Here is a 19,758-nt window from a genome sequence, read left to right on the forward strand (position 1 = left end):
GTACCTCCTACACTAGCATATGGGACGGAATTGCTGTTTCTGTTTAAGCGTCCCCAGAATAAAGCCTGAGAGTCACGTTCCCCTCAGGGGCTGCCGGTAAATCTCCCACCAACACTGGTAGGTGTTTCTCTCAACAAGACTGGCCTGAGATGAACTCTGACACGGTTCTCAGCAGCGTGTCTCTGGACATTAAAAAAGACATCCTTGTGTGTGCATGGATGTCAGGTTTCCACAGGGTATTTCTTCAAAACCACATAGCATAGAGACTGTTTTATGTAAAAGATAAGTAAGGCTGACCCATAAGCTAATTGAATCATGCAAATCACCACTTAGCCATGGGAGAGATTCCTATGGGCAGGCTGAGAGCTCGCGCGAGGGAGGACAGCTTTGGAGGGCAATCTATTTTATAAAGTTTACTCTCACAGTATAACTGCCCCAAGATTAATGGGAATGGTGGCCCTAGACCTTGTTTGGCCTGGTTCTACCAACTGAAATAGTAAAACAGTTGTATTTATCATAGACAATTTACTGCATCTGATTAACATTACTCTGATTTCCTGTGAGTCAATTTCCTCGATATATAGTAAACAGGCCAATTACCTGCTATTGACTTCTTTTATTATAGTCAGATATTAGCGACAGATGTGTATGTAAACATATGGAATTCCTAACCACTTGAATAAAACAAACACAATGTTTAATCTAGTTAAAAGATTTCTAGTTGGTCTTACAAGTTTATAGAGTTTTTTAAAGATATTACGAGAAGTTGCACGGGGCTGTTTTGAGAGAGACAGGAACATGGAGGTGTTCCCGTACGTGCCCTGACCGGGATTGAGCCGGCAACCTCCATGCTCAGGCACAACGCTCCAACCGAGCTTTCTGGCCAGGGCTTCATTTTTTCAGTTTATTGAGACAGAGAGGGAGAAGGGAAGCATTCATTCGCTGTTCCACTGACTTGTGCACTCATGTGCTTCCCATGTGTGCCCTGACCGGTGATTGAACCTGCAACCTTGTCATTTCAAGACGATGATCCCAAACGACTGAGTACCAGCAAGGCCCTCATTTTGTTTTTTATAATGGCATCTGTGGCCCACTCTTCTCAAACTTTTGTTTGTTCTAAACTGGCATCTCACAGAAGTTATGAAATGAAGAAGTGAACATGACACGACTGGTTATTTTTTAAAAAATGACAACAAAGGATTTTCCATCTAACAAGTACCCATCACTAGGTCAGGAGGGTGTGAGCTCCAAGGGTGTGACCTAGGCGCAAAGCAAGGCTCCTTGTTGTCCTATGTCTGTGACCTTATGGCATTGGGCTTAACTTTTATGAGCTTTATTTTCCTAACCTATGACATTGGGGTATTTTCCTTGTGGTGTGCGTAGAGCCTGAGGCCCAGGGGAGACATGGCCAACGGTGCAGCAGCTGGCCCGGAGCCTGCAGAGAGCGTTGGTCAGCAGGGGCTGTTCCTTCCTCCCAGGGTTGCTGTCATCCCCAAGTCCCTCTCTCACCATCCACATACTCCTATGACCACACCTACCTCTGGGCAGGCTCTCTTCTTGGCCTGTAATGGCCGGTTCATTTGGTGGCGTAAGAAATGGCATCAACATTTAATCATGAAAGCAAAAAGTTTATTCATGTTTGAAACTACATATAACTACCACAAGGAAGACTTTTTCAATCCAAGGTGTAATCCAGTTAGAAAGGAACACGAAACGTTTTTAATACATTAGAATCACCGCCACAAATTATTTTCATGACTCAATCAGTTTCAGAATCGCATACAATACAAAAAGAGAGAAAGGAGAGGGGGCCCCATTACACAGGGTGAAATATACAGTACTGAATACTGAAATCTGAATGCATCACAATTAGTTGCCGCTTTTATTTTTTTTATTTTTTTGCATGAATTAGTAACAAGATGAAGAACATTCAAAATGTTTCTCAGTATTTACAACAGTTTTACTGATCCTGTGTTAATTAAAGACCCAATGTTTCCACTCTCGGTTTTTTAAAAGTTGCAAATGCAACCCTGATTTTTCTTTTAAAAGATTACAATGTACATTACATTTTATGAAGGGAAACAAAGAGTTAATTACAAGATGCAAAAAGATAAGAAAGAGACAAACTACAGCGTGAGTATTGTTCAGAGGTAGTAAGTGAGCACTCTAAGCTACAGAACATGTTGAAATTCTATTGGTTTGTATGAGTTCGCATGAGGTAATAAAGCTGTGTTTTGATTGGTGAGATGTATAAATACTCTTTTGCTACACTATATACAACACTCCAGAGAGCAGGGCCTTTGTCATGCCCAGAGGACGTAGCAAACCTTGACAAGTCTGTGCAGCACCCAGCACACTCTGTAAAACCCCAGGCGGATCTCATGTTCACCTCCCTCAGCAGCGAGCACCTTCATCTCCCACAACAATCTGGATCCATAATTTAATTACCAAGCAGACTCTGGGCACTGGTGCTTTCAGAGAGAGAAAAGATGCTACCAGTCTCTGATCTAATTACAACGGAAGAGATGGCAACACAATGTGACGAGGAAGATTCTTTAACACAACCATCATGAACAGAGATAGCCAAACAGCTCCTTGACTCCAACTCCATTAGCGATATGCAAGAAAGACAAAGTCTGCGATGGAAATATGCAAGAAGTTCAATTTAGGTGAGGTGAATCTTTGCATCTGCTTGAACAATTGAGGTTTAGCATATATTGTACTTTTTGTTTTACCCTTAAGGCCAAGTAATTGGCAACTGTGAAACCATTAATGTAAAATATTGATAATAAATTATGATAAAATAGCTACAGGACTGTCAACAACGTTAAATCTTGGCCTAATTGGATAAAGTGCTTTTTTTTTTAACATTGTGTGTTTTTAAGTATAAATACAAATGATTATGATTCCTTAAAAAACAGATTCCCAAGTTCTCTAAGAAGACAAGGTTTTACAGTAAAGCTGTAGATGGTGGGCTACAAAAATGCTTTCCTTTTCCTCCTATTGCTCTGAATGCACTGATCAAGGCATGTCAGCTCAGGGAAAAGTGTTGCCAGAGATTAGTTAGAGGTATCAGAGTGCACACTTCCTGGGCCTTCTGTAGGAGAAGTCACAGAAGATGGAGTTGTTGCGTCCTGCCAGCCTCCATTAGCCTGAAAGGAGAAACACAGTTCAACGGGTGCACGTCTACATATTAATTCTACTTCCCAATTTAAAATACCCAGATGACAACATGAGAGCAAAGATGCATTAGCAAAATGTATTTCCTAAACCCACTTTGGCAGCACTTTGAAGCATGTGTTAAAGTGGGATTAAATGCATGTAAAACAAATCCATCCCACCAAGTAAAGACCGAGCAATAAATCAGCACGCTGAAGGAGGGCTTCTGCTGGACTCAAGCTGGCACGGGGCTCGGCCTTTGATTTGCTGATAAAGTGGCTGGAAAAGAAATCTCTGAAGAAGGGAGCAGTAGAGGAGCTCTGTGCGGCGCTCAGCAAGACCTCGGGCTCCACGAAGTAGGAACTTCGGCCCAGCCCATCCTCACTTCCGTGGAGAACTCACCCGCCTTTTCCACGCACACCCGCCAGCCAGCTCCTACAGCCCTTGGAAAATGAAGGCCAGACTTCCCCTCCAAACAGGATCCTCCAGAATGAAAACACACGAACTGTGGAGGAGCACACACTATTCAAATCTGTATTCCAATTATCTCTAACTGGGGCTCCGAGCTGGGATGTTGCTACCGCTCTTCACATGCCGCCGGCCCTTCCTGCCTCGGGCCTGCATCAGCAATAACAGGACTCAGAAACAAATTTGCCTCATGTCTTGGCCTATAGAGGCAATTGCTGAAATCAATGTCTGATCAGATTTCTGCTGTGGCAGACAGCTTGTCGCTACATATTTTTATGTCAGTCAGAAGGGAGGTGCTGGGCTCGTGAGTTGGGGAACACTGAGTGGAAGTGACGGGGTGGGCCTTTCTGGAGAGAAGGCAAGGGTGAGCTGGCTGACACCCAGCGCCCAAGGCACAGACTGGTCGCGTACGCGGCTGTCCCTGGCCTCAGCCCTCCCACACTGATGTCAGTGTGGGTCCGAAGGGTCCTCTGGTTCCCCTGCCTCCCTCACATGCACCTCCAACTTCTGTGAGCCCACCAAAAACTTCTTTCTAGCCGGTGTCACTAGCTGCTGAGAACTCTCTAGATTTCCTGCCCGGCCTGGATCCAGCTGTTAAATGAGCCTTGTGCTGGGGATTTCTCCTCCCAAGAACTCCCCATCCCTTGACTGACTGCAAAGTCCCGTGCATAAAGCCCCTCTCCTCCCTCTCAGATCACAGAGAAAGGGAGTGGGGACCAAACAACGCCACAGAGGTGACCAGAGTCAAAAGGAAAAGGGTCTGCTAGGTTTGCGGCTTATCAAATTCAGGTTGGGAAAACGAAGCGACAGCGGTGTGTTTCTAAAGGCTCCCAGTGCAGGCTGGAGGCGCACACACACGTGTGTATTTGCGTGGACTCTAAGAAACCCTCTTTGAAAGAAACCCTATTTGAAAGGTTAGCTGTTTTCGCCCTCAGGTATGAAAATCTTCTTAGAGAAAGAAAAACTCCTATGCAGATATAAGTCTAAAGATATTCCATCTGAAGTAAACATCATTCCTCTTTTATCCAAATTTATAAACAACAAATGTACAATATTTTTACTCAGCGTGGCAGCTGGAGGAGAGGTTGTCAGCAAGCATTCTTTTTTTCAAAATAAATTAATCCTTACTCTGGTGGTTTGAGATTATGCACTGTATTATACAACAGCGCCTTATCAAGCCTCATCAGTGAAGATGGAATTCATGTCTGTAAAATGCTGCAGGCAATCACAGTTTCATATTTTATCATGTTGATAAGGATATCGCACGTTCTCTGAAGCATTTCAAAACACTTAAATGAAAAAGGAGAAATGCAACTAAAAGGCTTTTTATATGGTTTGTTGTGGGTTATTATGAGTTATTTATAAACCCAAAAAGAACGATTTGACATTTCAAATGTAAAAGATTTGAGTATTTAATGGTCCTTTTTCCCTTTTACAATTGAACATCCTCAATCACTTTTTAAATCATTAATATTTACTCTCACAGCAAGCCAAGGCCCTAAAAAGGGAGACTTTTGTCCATTTTCTTCCTGACTCTACCATCCAGTGTCGGGCGGTTCACTCCCTGCCCGAGCCCGGAATCCAGCTTCGTCCACTGCTCCAGCCTAGCTCCCTGGGCTCCCTCTCAAGAGCTTTCTGCCATTCTCCACACATGTCAGCACTGGGGGAGTGGGGGGAGTCAAGTTTTGGTGACTTGGCTAACAAAGTTAAAATTATTCCCTCCATAATTAAATATTGAGAGGCCATGGAAAAGGCTGAACATGTGTTGTACCCCATATTGACAACACAGCAAATAGCTCGTAAGAACAGAATTCTTTTGTTTAGCTTGCTCTGTTGATCTGCCTGAGCCCTCCGAGGTTGTCACCTTCACCAGAGCAAGCAGTGTTTGGGGATTTTTCCCGCTGCTTGATTCTCAGATAAATGACCTGGAACCACACAGCATGGCCAGTAGGAGCTGGCATCTTAACGAGCTGGTGGTTAAGTCCCTCTTAATGACAGAACACCAGTCACAGTGGGCATCTGTGAGGGTGTCTAAGGGCACCTAGGTAACATCAAGGGTTTAAATTCATCAAATAAAAATGTGGTGAAGATACTGCCTTCCCCACCTGCCAACAAGATGAGAAAGAAGCCAAGTCAAACGGCCATTAAGTTATTTATTAGTCGCTGTTTACCTGATGCCGTTCCTACAGCTCTTCAGAGCTGGTTCCCCAGAGTACTCACATTTAGATTATGTGGACTATACAGTGAATTTCCTCCCAGGCCATCACTGTAGCCTCCCGTCTGATTGATAACATGACGGAGGGTATCCACCTAAAAGTGAGACGAAACAGAATTCATCATCACAAATCTATTAAAACATCATCACTTACAAAAGGAAACAATTTGAATTATGTGTGCCATGAGGGTTTAGCATCTTCAATGAAAGACAAACTTATCAATCAAATGTGACTGGCAGAATTTCAACAATTCTTTGCATATTTAAACTCACACATCTTTGTTTTGTCTTTTGTGTGTGTGTGTGCCAGCCAAACAGTAACATTTTCATGGCAATGCAAACTTTCCATCTAACCAACCAAATGTGTGTGGTGGCTGTGGGTGAAAACTACTTATAAATATGCATGCTGGATCTCTCTCTCACATACATGTCTGTGTGCATAAAAACTGTTCTCAGTGAAGAGGACGAGCAAAAAAGTCGAACCTGGAATATATTTGAAGAACTTAGGTTTTTATATTCCAATTAAAAAAAATACAGGGAGGAAACAGTAATATGTGTTTAAACCATATACAAATACACACTGGCACACACAATTTTTCTGGTCTATTCTGGTACCAAAGTAAGATGCACCCCCACCCCTCTCCATGAGCTCAAGCCAGAGCCGAATGCATTCACAAAGTTTATCAAGTTTGATCATCCAAAGTCACTGTTCACTCGACTTCTCGTTAAATTAAATGGTGGGGCAGATGGGTCACATTTGGAAGCACCCAGTCCGGGTTTGCACACATGTGCAGGCCACCTCCATGGGGTGAGAGTCAGGAGTTTTGAGCCCACACCCTACCCTGCTAGAAAGGCCCCAGTTGGGGCATTTCTCCTACCTGTGATTGCACATTGGCTCCGACTTGGGACCCTTGGTAAGAATCCCCATTCAGACTCTGCATGTTCATGAACATGTCCCCAGAATTTGGGAGGTTAAAAGAACCAGAAGAACCTGGAAAGGAAAGAGTTCAGTAGCTGAATAACAGAGAGCTACACAAAATCCTCACAGACCTAGGGAAAGGAGGAGAGGCCCAGAGGGAAAGGTCGTGCACAACATGAAGCATTTCCGGAGCTACGAGGATGGAGAATAACTCCGAAGAGTTAGGTCCTGTGATTCACGTTACATCCAGGAAAGCCCTATCAATGGGGAAGCCCCAGTAAGAAACAAAGAGAAAATCAAATAAACAGAAAACACCCAGCAGCGGGCCTGGAACCATCCCCTTGTTTCCATTTAGCTCCAGAAGCTAGTCTTTACATGTGCTCCTCACCGCCATTAACTGCCATGTGGACAATAACCCGGAGAAGAGACATTTCTCCAAAGCTCTTTCTTAGCCATACATCCTACCAAACTTTCCTTTCCTCTGTTCTCATGTTCCATTGGGGGGAGGGAGGGGAAGGAAAGCAACAAAACTAACATACAAAAAACCCCTCACTTTCTGAACTTTTAAAAACGTATTAGTAGATCTCTCTAGGAAACCCCCTGAATTGCTTCTCAAGTCCATCGGTTTGGACGAGCTGCTCATCTTTCATCACTATTCAGGTTCCCTGTAACCTTAAGATGTTTCTAATTCCATTACAAATGTCAGGTAAACTCTGGCCACAATGTACTGAATGAGGAGCCAAAATATTGCAGCCACGAATTAAGTCCTGTGTCCCTCGCAGCTAGCCACCTACTAACAACCAGCCGGCACGGGGGCTGGAGAGATGCTAAAAAGGGCACAGACTGGAGTTGGAGGCTCCTTTTGGAGGAAAGCACAGCTGGACTTCACTCCCACCTTCTAGCTTCATTACACAGCAATGGGTATACTTCCCACTCCTGCTATTTCATTCTTTGACAGGCACTACTGACCTTAAAATGATACATGCAACAATATAGTTAAAATAATCATTAGTGATGGCACTTTGCCTAATTGCTGAATTAAAAACCACTGCAAATTGTGAAAGTTCCAGAATCTACCAGTAGCCAGTGGAACTCACTCTGAACAGTGGATTTACAAGCTCTGGCCATTCAGTCATCCGCCCACCCCAGGAACAAGCCCGCATTTTTATGTAACCCTTCCTTTATAGGTGCACTGTGTCCTCAGTATGGCTCTGGCTTCCTGGCCTGTGGGACAGGGCTCTGCGGCACAGGCTGCCTGGGCCGAGCAGAGAGTGAGCGCCATACTCACCAGAATTGGGCGTGGTGGGCGAGTTGGTCTGGTTGTTCTGCACGGCTGCGGCCACAGCGTGTGCGGCTGTCACGGCGGTCTTTGCGGCGTAGAGGTTGGCTTCTTCCTGAAACTTGCCAATATTCTTCTTGTACCTGATTCGTTTGTTGCCAAACCAGTTGGATACCTACAAATCACAGGCACAGGAGTGAGGAGAAGACAGGTCAGAGGGATAAAAGGCAAACTTCCAATAACCGTCGGACACCAAGGGGATCCCTTGGGAGACACTCAATTCTGAGCCTGCAGTGAAACCCTGTGGATAACGCATTATGGTTTTAGGGGCTCACTTTCTTTTGGCAAACCTCCAACACTCTTTGGGATGATGCTGTTTCTTGGAGTTCACCACAGCAACACTGCTTGTTCAAAAAAATAAAATCAACTGATGTATACCAATCAGTATCTAAGTCAGGGGTCCCCAAACTGCGGCCCCCTGAGGCCATTTATCCGGCCCCCGCTGCACTTTCGGAAGGGGCACCTCTTTCATTGGTGGAAAGTGAGAGTACTATATGTAGCGGTGCCGCAAAGTGTGGCGTCGCTCACATACAGTACTACTTCCTGTGACGTGGGAGGCAGGCGTCATAGCTCTGGAAGCGCATCACATCACTTGTTATAGCTAGCAGTGACAAATATGGAACCGGACGTTGACCATCTCATTAGCCAAAAGCAGGCCCATAGTTCCCATTGAAATACTGGTCAGTTTGTTGATTTAAATTTACTTGTTCTTTATTTTAAATATTGTATTTGTTCCCGTTTTGTTTTTTTACTTTAAAATATGTGCAGTTGTGCATAGAGATTTGTTCACTGTTTTTTTTATAGTCCGGCCCTCCAACAGTCTGAGGGACAGTGAACTGGCCCCCTGTGTAAAAAGTTTGGGGACCCCTGATCTAAGTGATCACTCCCCAAAAGTAGCTGAAAGCTAAACGAAACCTTTAAGTCAGGCCAGTAATAAGAAATACTTGAGAAAGAACGACTTATCCTTTCTGGGCCTGGAACAATTTTGGCAGCTGTATAGTGGAATCATGTTTGGTCTGCTGAAAGGAGGAACATCAATTAGTAATGGATGAAAAACCCCTTTGTCTCCTGCCTTGGAAGATACCGAGCATCTGCCAAGATGGCTGCTCAAGCTCTGCCAGTTAACACGTGAGAAGGTCGCAGTGAAAACTCAACTCCAGCAAACTGAAATGCAAATACACAGGCGCGACTTGGACTTCCAGTGGACAGTTCTGATTTCTTTTGCAAACTACATATGTTGTCAGCCAGTTCAAATGGGAGAGGTTTCTAAAGAGGATCTTGTCACCAGGCAGATTTCATCACATTTCAGTGACAGCAAAACGTCAGCCCCAAGACTCATGGCTCAGTTACATTACCTGTTCAGGCACCTGCAGCCAAGCTATATAAAGAAGCTAAGACCCACAGAGCAATTTGTAAGAAGGTACCACTTGCTACACGAAAGGCTCTGACCTCTCTTTTGTTAAAGTAACAGTTAAAAAATACTTCCCAATAATTTCCTAATAATATGTCAAAGGGGCATGTTGCTATGGCATTCAGCTGTTGTATCCTGCAAAGCTATTCAGGGCCCGGAGGAAAATGGAGGAACGGTATGAGCCCTTCAACCCAATTTATGCCAATGGGCATGCCTGTTCACCATCTTTGCCAAGTCTTTAATTGCGTTGGAAAAAGAACTCTCATTCTTCAACCTACTGCACTCATCCTTCTGAAAGGGGCCAGGGAGCCCTGGAACAGGAGCCACAAGAGGAAGACAAAGCTGGCCCTGCCGCTGCCCACATGCTGTTCCCGGCTGGGAAATCACCGTGCACACGCGTGCAGGCACACTCACTGAAGGCCCAGCAGCGACCATGAACACAGGTTCAGCAGGCAGGAACAAGCCAAAACTCATCAGGAAGGAATATGCTATTTCTGTTCCACCACCACTTCTTTCCCCTAACGGGCTGTATGTGTCCCTTCCTTTCTTCCTATTAAACAGTTGTGGTTACCATACGTACTACCACTTAATGACCGGCCCCCACGTGCTTGGCAAGCACTGTACAGAGCCCTCTGCATACATTCTCATTTAATTTTTACAATCTCAAGGCCTACATAGTTGATTGAGGTGGTTGTAGTAAGCATCACACTCGTCCCAAATCCAGTGGCCTTTTCTCTCTCCTCACCTTGCTTGACCTCTCAGCAGTGTCAAATGCTTGTAATTACCACCCCTTCTTCTTAAAGCACTTTCTTTGTATGGTTTCTATATCATTCTGCTTCTCCTCCTTCCCTGACACACGAGAGTATGTGTGTGTGTGCGCGCGAGTTTTCTCCAACACTCAGCTCTTGACCCTTTTCCTTCTTTCTCCTTGAATGGGCTTATCCATATCAATTATTTCAATTATTGGCTCTGTGTGGATGACTCCCAGATTTCCATCTCTATCCCTAACTTCTATGAAGAATTTCAGCTCTCAATTTTTAAGACACTTCCATACAAATGTTCTGCCACAACACGGAACTCATGTGCCCTCTATACCTGTGCCCCTTTTCTATTTCTGTGTTCACAGGGTCTGCCCCCAGAAACATGGTACTCACAACCCCACAAAGTCCCTGACTCCACCCTTGAACAATTCTAAGTATCTATAGTTCTCTATTTGGAACTGAGATCTGGTTCCCTTTCATTTCCACCCACTGGTTTAGTTCCAACATCTAGACCAGGGGTCCCCAAACTTTTTACACAGGGGGCCAGTTCACTGATCCTCAGACCATTGGAGGGCCACCACATACAGTGCTCCTCTCACTGACCACCAATGAAAGAGGTGCCCCTTCCAGAAGTGCGGCAGGGGCCGGATAAATGGCCTCAGAGGGCCGCATGCGGCCCACAGGCTGTAGTTTGGGAACGCCTGATCTAGACTGTCACAATATAAGCCCTTTGAGCCACATATGCTTGGGGTTGGTGTGCATGGTAATTGTACAGAAAGTGGCAGTGGGAGGAAGAGTTAGGAAAGTACACAGATGAGGAGGCAGTGAGGGCCGGGCTAGGGAAGCGGTGGGTGGGAAGCAGTAGAGAGGGCAGATACCAAGGACAAAGAAGAGGCAGAATTTGACCACTGACTGACTGTGGAGGTCAGAGGACAGGAGGAAGCCAGAGAGGATGCTATGTAACGCCCAGGCCTCTAAGAGGACGAAGACAGATGCTCTGGGAGGGACTTCTGTATCAGGAGAAGTCAGCCTCAGTGGCTCTTAGAACCTATTCCCACACCAGAATTATATGATTCTAAAATCAAAAGTTCTAAATCAGGATTGAAAGGGACCCTTGCGGTATCCATTCTTATTACGCCTGTTAATGCAAGTTCTCTTAGATCCGACCTCACCTTTCATGACCGTGCTCTCAGCTCAGGAGGCAGACCTAGCTGGTTCCCAGGAAGCTCATTCAACATATACTACCTACTGTAGCTTCTCTGAATAAGACTGCCAGGCCTTTGAAAGAGTTAAATAGTGAATATATCTATAGTGCAAAGGGAGATACTCCTGGTTGAAAGGGAATTTGGCATTTCTTAAGCATAATTAATGAAAATTCCCCAACACTGAATTTAGCAACAAAGGCCCATCTTAGAATTCTCTTCTTCTAAACAATTCTCTGTTGGATTCTGTGCTTTGTAGTTAATATTACCTTGACAATCAGAGAAGCTATAATACATTAATGAAACCTAGCCTGGAAAATCAGATTACAGCTTTATTAACAGTTTCATAATTGAGGAATCTCTGCACCATCGAAGGTCTCATCTCTAGATATGTAAGAATCCTGTGTTTATGCATACCCCTGGACCAATCAAACAACAGTCATCACTAATAAAGGTTTATTTAATTCTCACAGTAAAATTTTAATATCACCAGCAGCCTGGGGAAGCTTTAGCAAGTGGATTTGCTTGACATCAGATCGTTTCTATTCTGCTAGTCCCAATACTTCTTAATCTTTAATATCAAGGCAATTAAAATTAATGGCCACTCATCCGAAGCTACTGTGGGCAGTGTTTCCTTGACATCAATTGTTTGATGGGATTACCTAGAGGTTAAACTAACAAGCAAGGTTTAATTGGAAGCAATGAAAGAAGCAGTGATCATACGTTATGTTTAACCTGCATAACCACATCTAAATGAATATCTAAAAATGTTAAACTATTTCTCAAATTAAAATATGCACGTCACATTCTGATGCCATAGATTTAGGCACTGCAGCAATCTGGCTGTTAACACCACACTGCTGCAACTGAGATCAACGTAATTAATGTATTATATAAATCGACACCTAAATTCAGGATTTTTTTTCCACCCTTTTGAAACAAATGGATACAAATAGTTGCATAAGAACCCTTACCCTCACCCAGTAGGAAGCACCCTAAAGCACAGGTCACATGGGGCCCCCTACACAGTGCTCTGGGCGGGCCAGGCTATACACATGGGGCACTAAATAGAGCAGAGCGTGCTCCATCTCTGAACTGGAATGGTCTGGACACTGGTCCCCGAACAGAAACGCAGGCAGGAAATTGGTAGAGGGAAAGGGAATACACTGTCCTTTGCTTCTCTTTTGAGCCACGTATCAAGGATTCACGAATCTGGACTATGCAGAAGGCAAAGGGCCAGGCAAGAATTTTAAAATCAATTAAAAATGAAAATAAAAACACAAGTACTCTTTTCCTTCTCCTGATGGTCATTGCTATCAGCTCCCAGACTGTGAGCTTTTGGCAATCAGGGGAATGAGTAGGGAACATTTTGCTGGCTGCTAATTTTCTGGAGCCCTTCTGCAGAGCCAAGATGCGGCCAGAAAAGCTTCCGGTCGCTCCCATTTACTATAGCCATGCATTTCCCCTAACTCAGCCAGCTTCAGATTGCCAATGGCTTTTAAAAAGCACAATGTTTTTATATGTGGAATCTGAGACAAACTAGAAAACAGAGGGTGGGGTTACTAAGGGTGGGGGTGGGGAAGGGGGGAAAATGATCAAAGGGTACAAATATCTCATTTATAAAATTAACAAGTTTGGGGATCTTATGTATAGCACAGTGAACAGAGCTAATAATACTGTATCATGTACTTAAATGTTGCTAAGAGAGTAGGTCTTAAATGTTCTCACCACAAAAAATAAATGGTAAGTAACTATGTGACAGATGGAGGTGGTAGCTAATATTGTGGAAATAATTTTGCAATTTATAAATATATCAAATCCACAGTTGTATACCTTAAACTTACACAATGTTATGTGTCAATTATATCTTAACAGAGCTGGGGGGGAGATAAAAGTCTTTTCCAAATATAACTAAATTCAACTCTGTATTACCTTTTTACCTTCTTCAAAAAGGTATTCAGAAACTATCCCTCACTTAGAATCTTCATCGCTGAAGTAGAGAAGTCAGACATGGGCAGTCTCACATGACAGGTAAGTGCTTGCAACTCAGGTCTGGTTTCAAATCCACACTCTGCCCTTTACTAAAAGCGTTTGGGGCAGGTTATTCTAGTTATTTAGTGTCACTTCTCATATTCAATGAGAATAATGGTAAGACTAACAGTAATATCTTCCTCATGGAATTGCTGGGTACATTAATAATTTTAGCATAAAGTGATTACCTAATCACTATTACCTATTCCTATCACCAAGTTTTATCAGTAAAGAAACGAGAGAGCCAAACTATACACAAATAGCCCAAAATTACAGAAAAAAATGTGATGGATCCAGATTGCAACCCCAGGACTTCCCATCAACTTTTTCCTGTTTATAATCAATTGGGATATGTTTACTGAGTATCTGTTATGTTCAATTCAAGTAAGGCCTCATTTAAGGTAGTCGATTGGTTCTGTGACTTAAAAGCAAACTAATGTATTAAGAAACTAATTTTACCACAGGCTAATTGATATAAACAAGAATACATTCCTATGGCATCTCAATGTAATATAATGAAACGACGTTGAACAAAATGATGTTTTCAGTGACCTGCTATACTGTACTAGGTGCATGGGGAGATGAAAAAATAAACAAGTACCCCTCTACCTGTCTCAAATTTACAATCTGGTTATGAAAGCAATGTTAGACACACAAAATAACTAGCAACACGGAGGGACAGGGACGGTCCCACGCTGCGCTGCACAGTACAGACTGAGTGCAGCAGGGAGTTAGAGAAGAGCCGCCTGGGAGATCAGAGCAGACTTCTGAGGTAAGATGGGACTTGAACTGGGCCTCGGCTTCAGTTCAGTTCAATAGTATTTCTGTTGAGACGCCCTATTCCAGAGGCACAAACCTCTAGACGCTGTGTTGATACAAACAAACCAGATGTAAAAGCGATGGCTTCCCTCTCCCTAGATCTCTCCAAGATCTCAGAGACTTATTCTACTCCCTAACTTAATTCCCCTTTCCCCTCTTAACCTCTAAACCCCTCTTTTTTCTGTAGTGAAAGAAAAGGAGAAACCATTCTCAAGGAGAAAAGGAAAGGAGAAGCAAGGAGTATTGTCCTGGAAGCTGTGACATCTGAGTGGAGGGCTGTTTCCTCCTGGGGACAATGAGGGGAGGGAGCAGCTAGAGGGAAGGGCATGACTATCCGGATGAGCCCAAGTAAAGGCCCCAACAGGACCGGCAGACCGGGCTAAGGAACAGGACTGTGTATGTCTGTGTGACTATTTTTTACCCCAAAAAAGTTGTTATGCTGTATGCAGAGAAAAAAAAATGCCGTTCACTTATTATGCAGCATAACCTTTCTGGAGAGCAAGCTAGCAAATACATACACACCCTCTGACTCAGCCTCACTAAGAACTTCTTTTGAGGAAATATTTAGAGATGTGTGTGCAAAGAGATTTACTACAGTCTTATGTTTAATAGCCTTAAAAAGGAGATTAATTTATAGCACATCTGTATAATGGAACATGATCACTGACTGAAAATCATGGTCAAGAAGAATATTGACATGGGGAGAGTGCTCCAGGCTGGGAAGTCAGAGGAGGGGCTCTGCAGGCTACCTCAGACCCCACCCCTGGGCTCAGTGGAAGTCCCAGCTAAGCAGAGGGGAGACTGTGGTTGAGCCTGAGATTTCTAGGAAGTACAGTGGGAAATGCATTCCGGTGGGGCCACCTGGTGCCAGGTTAGGCAGCTTTTCCATCTGGGTCCTTGTTCCTTATCCGTGGTCTATACACTTTTTGCTGAAATACTTCCTAAAGTAATTTTGAAAAATCAGGTAATCTCCTCACACATTTTTTCTTGTTTGTACATTTTTAAAGTTGGCATCTACTATTTTTCATTATAAGTTTATGTAGCTATAAACAATGTTATTTCAGTTTGTTATAAATGTTGACATTTAAACATAAAACAGTAACACTCTTCTTTAAAATGTATCTCACCAAATCTAAATAGCAAAGCAATTTGATATCCACGATCCATTTTAAGAATACATAAACTTGTTTTTCTTCAACAGTCAAAAATCTCATGGTTGTTTATTTTTTTGTTCTTGGAAGAGTATTTCCATTTCGTTTTCCTCCCACATTATCTTAACTCAATATACTGTAATGCTCTACACAACAGAAATAGATGAAAATTGAAAAATGTTAAATGTCTTATTTCCTGTAATTATAAGGCTCTACATGTTTAGTATATCCTTCTGTATCAAGCTATCATTAGTTAGTCTAAAACTGATCAAAGCAATACAAATACTTGTCTTGACAAATAAAAATTTATTTTGATCATCAGAAGTAAAGGTTTTATCACACATGCACTTCTTAATCAGAGGGTGTGGAGTTATACAATGCTGACTGAAGGAGGTTCGGCTATCACTACTATTTTACATAACCCCTTGCTGGGCAGCAGAGAGGGTCTCACACTCTTAGACAGTAAGTCATGTTACAGGGTGGGGAGCGTCCCTTTCATAAACTGGGAAAGGTGAGGGGGACATGCTTCCCCCCACAGCAGCTTCCAAGGCACATGGGTTTTAGGAAAGAGTCCATACTCCCATAAGGAAAGCCAGCCAGTGAAAACCCTAAAACTAGGAACACCCCCGTGCCCTTTGGGAAATCTTCGCTTACTCTGTGGAGCATGTATGCCCTAGCTTGAGACTGCTACCTTAAGTGAGCAGGCTAACTCTGCATTTTAACTTGCTTCTGTGAGTACAGCACGTGAGCCGCTTGGATGGGTGTGCCTAGGAAAGACTTCCAGCTATGAAAACAGGGCTCACACAGGCAACCACTTCTCTGTGTCACAATGACCTTTTGAAGCTAGAAAAGAACAAATCTGCCAGCTTCAGGAAATCAGAAACATTCTTTTTTTTTTTTTAATTATTTTTCTTATTTTTATTTCCTTTGAAAATATTATCCTTACATTTATTTATTTATTATTAAATTTAATGCAGTGACATTGATAAATCAGGGTACATATGTTGAGAGAAAATATCTCTAGATTATTTTGACATTTGATTGTGCTGTATACCCCTCCCCCAAAGTTAAATTGTCTTCTGTCACCTTCTATCTGGTTTTCTTTGTGCCCCTCCCCTCCCCTAACCCCTCTCTCCTTCTTCACCCCATCCCCCCTCCCCCACCCCCCCCCCCCGCCCCTGTTGCCATCACATTCTTGTTCATGTCTCTGAGTCTCATTTTTATGTCCCTTCTATGTATAGAAACATTCTGATTAAAGAAACAACCTAAAGGAGTAGATACCGTTCACTTATTATGTAGCATAACCTTTCTGGAGAGCAAGCTAGCAAATACATACACACCCTCTGACTCAGCCTCACTAAGAACTTCTTTTGAGGAAATATTTAGAGATGTATGTGCAAAGAGATTTACTACAGTCTTATGTTTAATTGCCTTAAAAAGGAAATTAATTTATAGCCCATCTGTATAATGGAACATGATCACTGACTGAAAATCACGGTCAAGAAGAATATTGACATGGGAGAAACAGTCATAACGAGGAGACTAGGGCATTTTTTTTCTCTGCATACAGCATAAGAACTTTTTGGGGGTAAAAAAATAGTCACACAGACATACACAGGTGTGCAATGCACATATACACAACACGCATGTGTGCACAGAAAAAAATTACTAGGACACAAGCACTGATATGTAATTATCTTTTACAGTAAATTTGTAAGTAATTTCTATTTTTGTGTTTTTCTGTATATTTTCAAGCTTTATCCAAAATGATTTCAGATATGGAATTTTCTTAAATCAGAAAAAACTGTACTTTTCAATGAAAAAAGTAACCAATCTGCTTTTTTAACATAATCGCTTAGAACTCATAACAATCTTTAAGAAGATCAGTGCCAGGCCCTGTGCTGGCCCACACAGCTCCAAGAATCAACAGTTCCATTCTGTACTCTATCTGGAGGATGGGGTCAGCAGATCCAAGAATTCTTGAAATAATTAAAATCAGACACTTAGTAAATCTCAGGCAATTAAAATTTCCCAGATTGCTTTGCACTCAAGAAAAATTCTACGTTCAAATTAAAAAGCTAAACCATCTACAATGTCTCTACAGTAACTGAAAACTAATTTATTAATTAGCATTAGTTATAGCTTACATTTCAAATTCTATCATTACATTTATTTATCATGTAAATAACAATGTTAAATAAGAGAGAAAAATTACTACTTAAAGACTTAATCTTCAAGAGGCAGAAGTGCGGAACTTTTGAGTTCATCCTTAGCTTTGCTTCCTTGCATAAAACACATTAGGGAGAGGATCAGCACTTGTTTGGAAAAGAAGCAGCTGACACTAAAACATCATTATTGAGATTAGCAAACTAAAAATTTATGAAGCACAAATCTTAGAAAAATATGCGATTGTGTTTTCCATGTTTACTTGTGATGCATACTTTATGTACTGTGCCTAATTAAATGCAACAGATTATGAAATGTTGACATGCCAAGTCGTGTAGAATAGAACATGCAGCATATTTACATGGTGAACAATTTTACCTCTAATAAATAGTTTCTCCCTAATCAATATGTTTTCATCCCCGATATGTGATTCAATTTGAAATGAGAGATGGAAGTCAGAGACTGTTCAATTTTTAAAGTTAATACTGTTAATAAACTAAATGCCATTCTCCTCCTCTCCCTCCCAAGGGTCCACATTCAGGATAAGGACCAAAAGGCTGGACACACTGTAAATAACCACGTGTGTACGTTCCCTTGAGATCCCGCAGGCAACTGAGCAAGGGCCTGTGCATGAATCCCAGCTCTGATTCCCTAGCCGTGTTACCTTGGTCAAGTCATGTCACCTAATGTTCTCCTTTCCCGGTGGATGAGATGGGACAACCATTTCTAGTCCTCACAAGGCTGTCATGAACATGAAATAAGATTACATTTAAAATACATAAGACTATGTCTGAGATGTATTAGGCACCCCAAAAATGTTAGCTCTCCCTTTTCTTATAACAAACAAGCAACAAGAGCAACAACAACAAAACCCTCCAGAGGCTACACTTACTTCCGGTAGTCACAAAGGTCAGCTCACCCTTTTCATCACCTGAGCTTCTGGGAGTCCATGCTCCCAGTGTCACTGGGGCACTGGCAATGGCAACAGGCAGCGGTAAGAGGAGGGGTAAGGGGCGCTCCCCCATACACCTCAGCATAATAAACTTCCTACCACAGGGGAATAACACCCAGACCAAGAGCTCCTGTCTGCCACACACCTGCTGGGCTACTACCTGGCATACAGGGCTGAAGTTGCCTATGCCTCCTCGTCCCTGCTCACTCCTGCCCCAACACTGCCACTTGCATGACAGTACCCTGGACCGAGAATTTGTAGAAAACCTGGGTTTATGTCCTCCTTATACCTATCTTTATAACAGCAGCCGTTTATGGAGACTTCGTTATGAGCCAGCCATTGTGTTGGGAACTTGACATGTACTATTTCATTTAGATAAGACCCAGTTTTACTATCATAGAGACTGAGGTCAGAATGTTTATGTAACTTGCCTGAGAACACACAGCCTTTCCTGTGCTTTTCCCACTATGCCTTATCTAGTAAGAAGTTCTTAATACTCTTAATTTTAAAAATTGTTTATTTCATTCCTTTCCCATTGCATTCAACTGCTAGGGCTACAAAAGTATATTCTACCTTCTCAGTGCATATACTATATATTTTGGCTCTTTTATGGTTAAAATGTGGGCTAGCCCACGTATCCAAACCATTTTCTTCTTTTTAGAAAGTAAGTTCCAAATGCCCAACAATTATCTTGAAAACCAACATCTGAAACACAGCTCACTTCTAATGGGAGAACTGAACAAGTAGAATTCCGTTTCCCCAGTATTTGAAATAATTTAAAACAGATTCACTTGTCAAGTACTATATATTTTTTTATTTGAGGCTGTGAAAAATTTTATTGCCATAATGTACTGACACCCTCACAGTTTGGCTTTGCCCTTTCTACTCTCTGCATGATAGACTGATAACTACTCGTGACATTCACAAAGAGGTTCATCTGCAAAAGTATATAAAACGTCAGCCTCGCGGCCACAGTACATGGAAAACAGATGACACCATTCATCTCCCTAAAACGCATGCTGAGGGTGGTTCTAAATGACCACAGACGGCGTTTTCAGTTAAAAATGTTTTTCTCTAAAATTCTCTCATTAAAAAAAATAAAACTGTGTTAGGTGTATAACTGAATAGGTTCCTTCATAAGCTCCATGGAAAGCCCTTGGCAGGT

General features: G+C 42.5%; 1 protein-coding gene across 2 annotated transcripts in view; it reads right to left on the reverse strand.

Moving 5' to 3' along the window:
• Window positions 1–1,607: 1,607 nt before the first annotated feature.
• The window catches only part of PBX3 (PBX homeobox 3), a 222,472-nt gene continuing 204,321 nt past the window's right edge, over window positions 1,608–19,758 (reverse strand). Inside the window, exons 6-9 of one of the 2 annotated variants that reach the window (XM_066367143.1) lie at window positions 8,050–8,215; window positions 6,721–6,833; window positions 5,848–5,937; window positions 1,608–3,152 (exon numbers count right to left, since the gene is read on the reverse strand). In XM_066367143.1, coding sequence (XP_066223240.1) covers window positions 3,060–3,152; window positions 5,848–5,937; window positions 6,721–6,833; window positions 8,050–8,215 — 462 coding nt within the window. In that variant the 3' untranslated portion in view covers window positions 1,608–3,059. The remainder of the gene's footprint in view (window positions 3,153–5,847; window positions 5,938–6,720; window positions 6,834–8,049; window positions 8,216–19,758) is intronic. The other variant, XM_066367144.1, reaches the window with a different exon arrangement.

Source organism: Saccopteryx leptura, chromosome 2 (assembly GCF_036850995.1).
Source record: "Saccopteryx leptura isolate mSacLep1 chromosome 2, mSacLep1_pri_phased_curated, whole genome shotgun sequence".
Taxonomy (NCBI): Eukaryota; Metazoa; Chordata; class Mammalia; order Chiroptera; family Emballonuridae; genus Saccopteryx; species Saccopteryx leptura.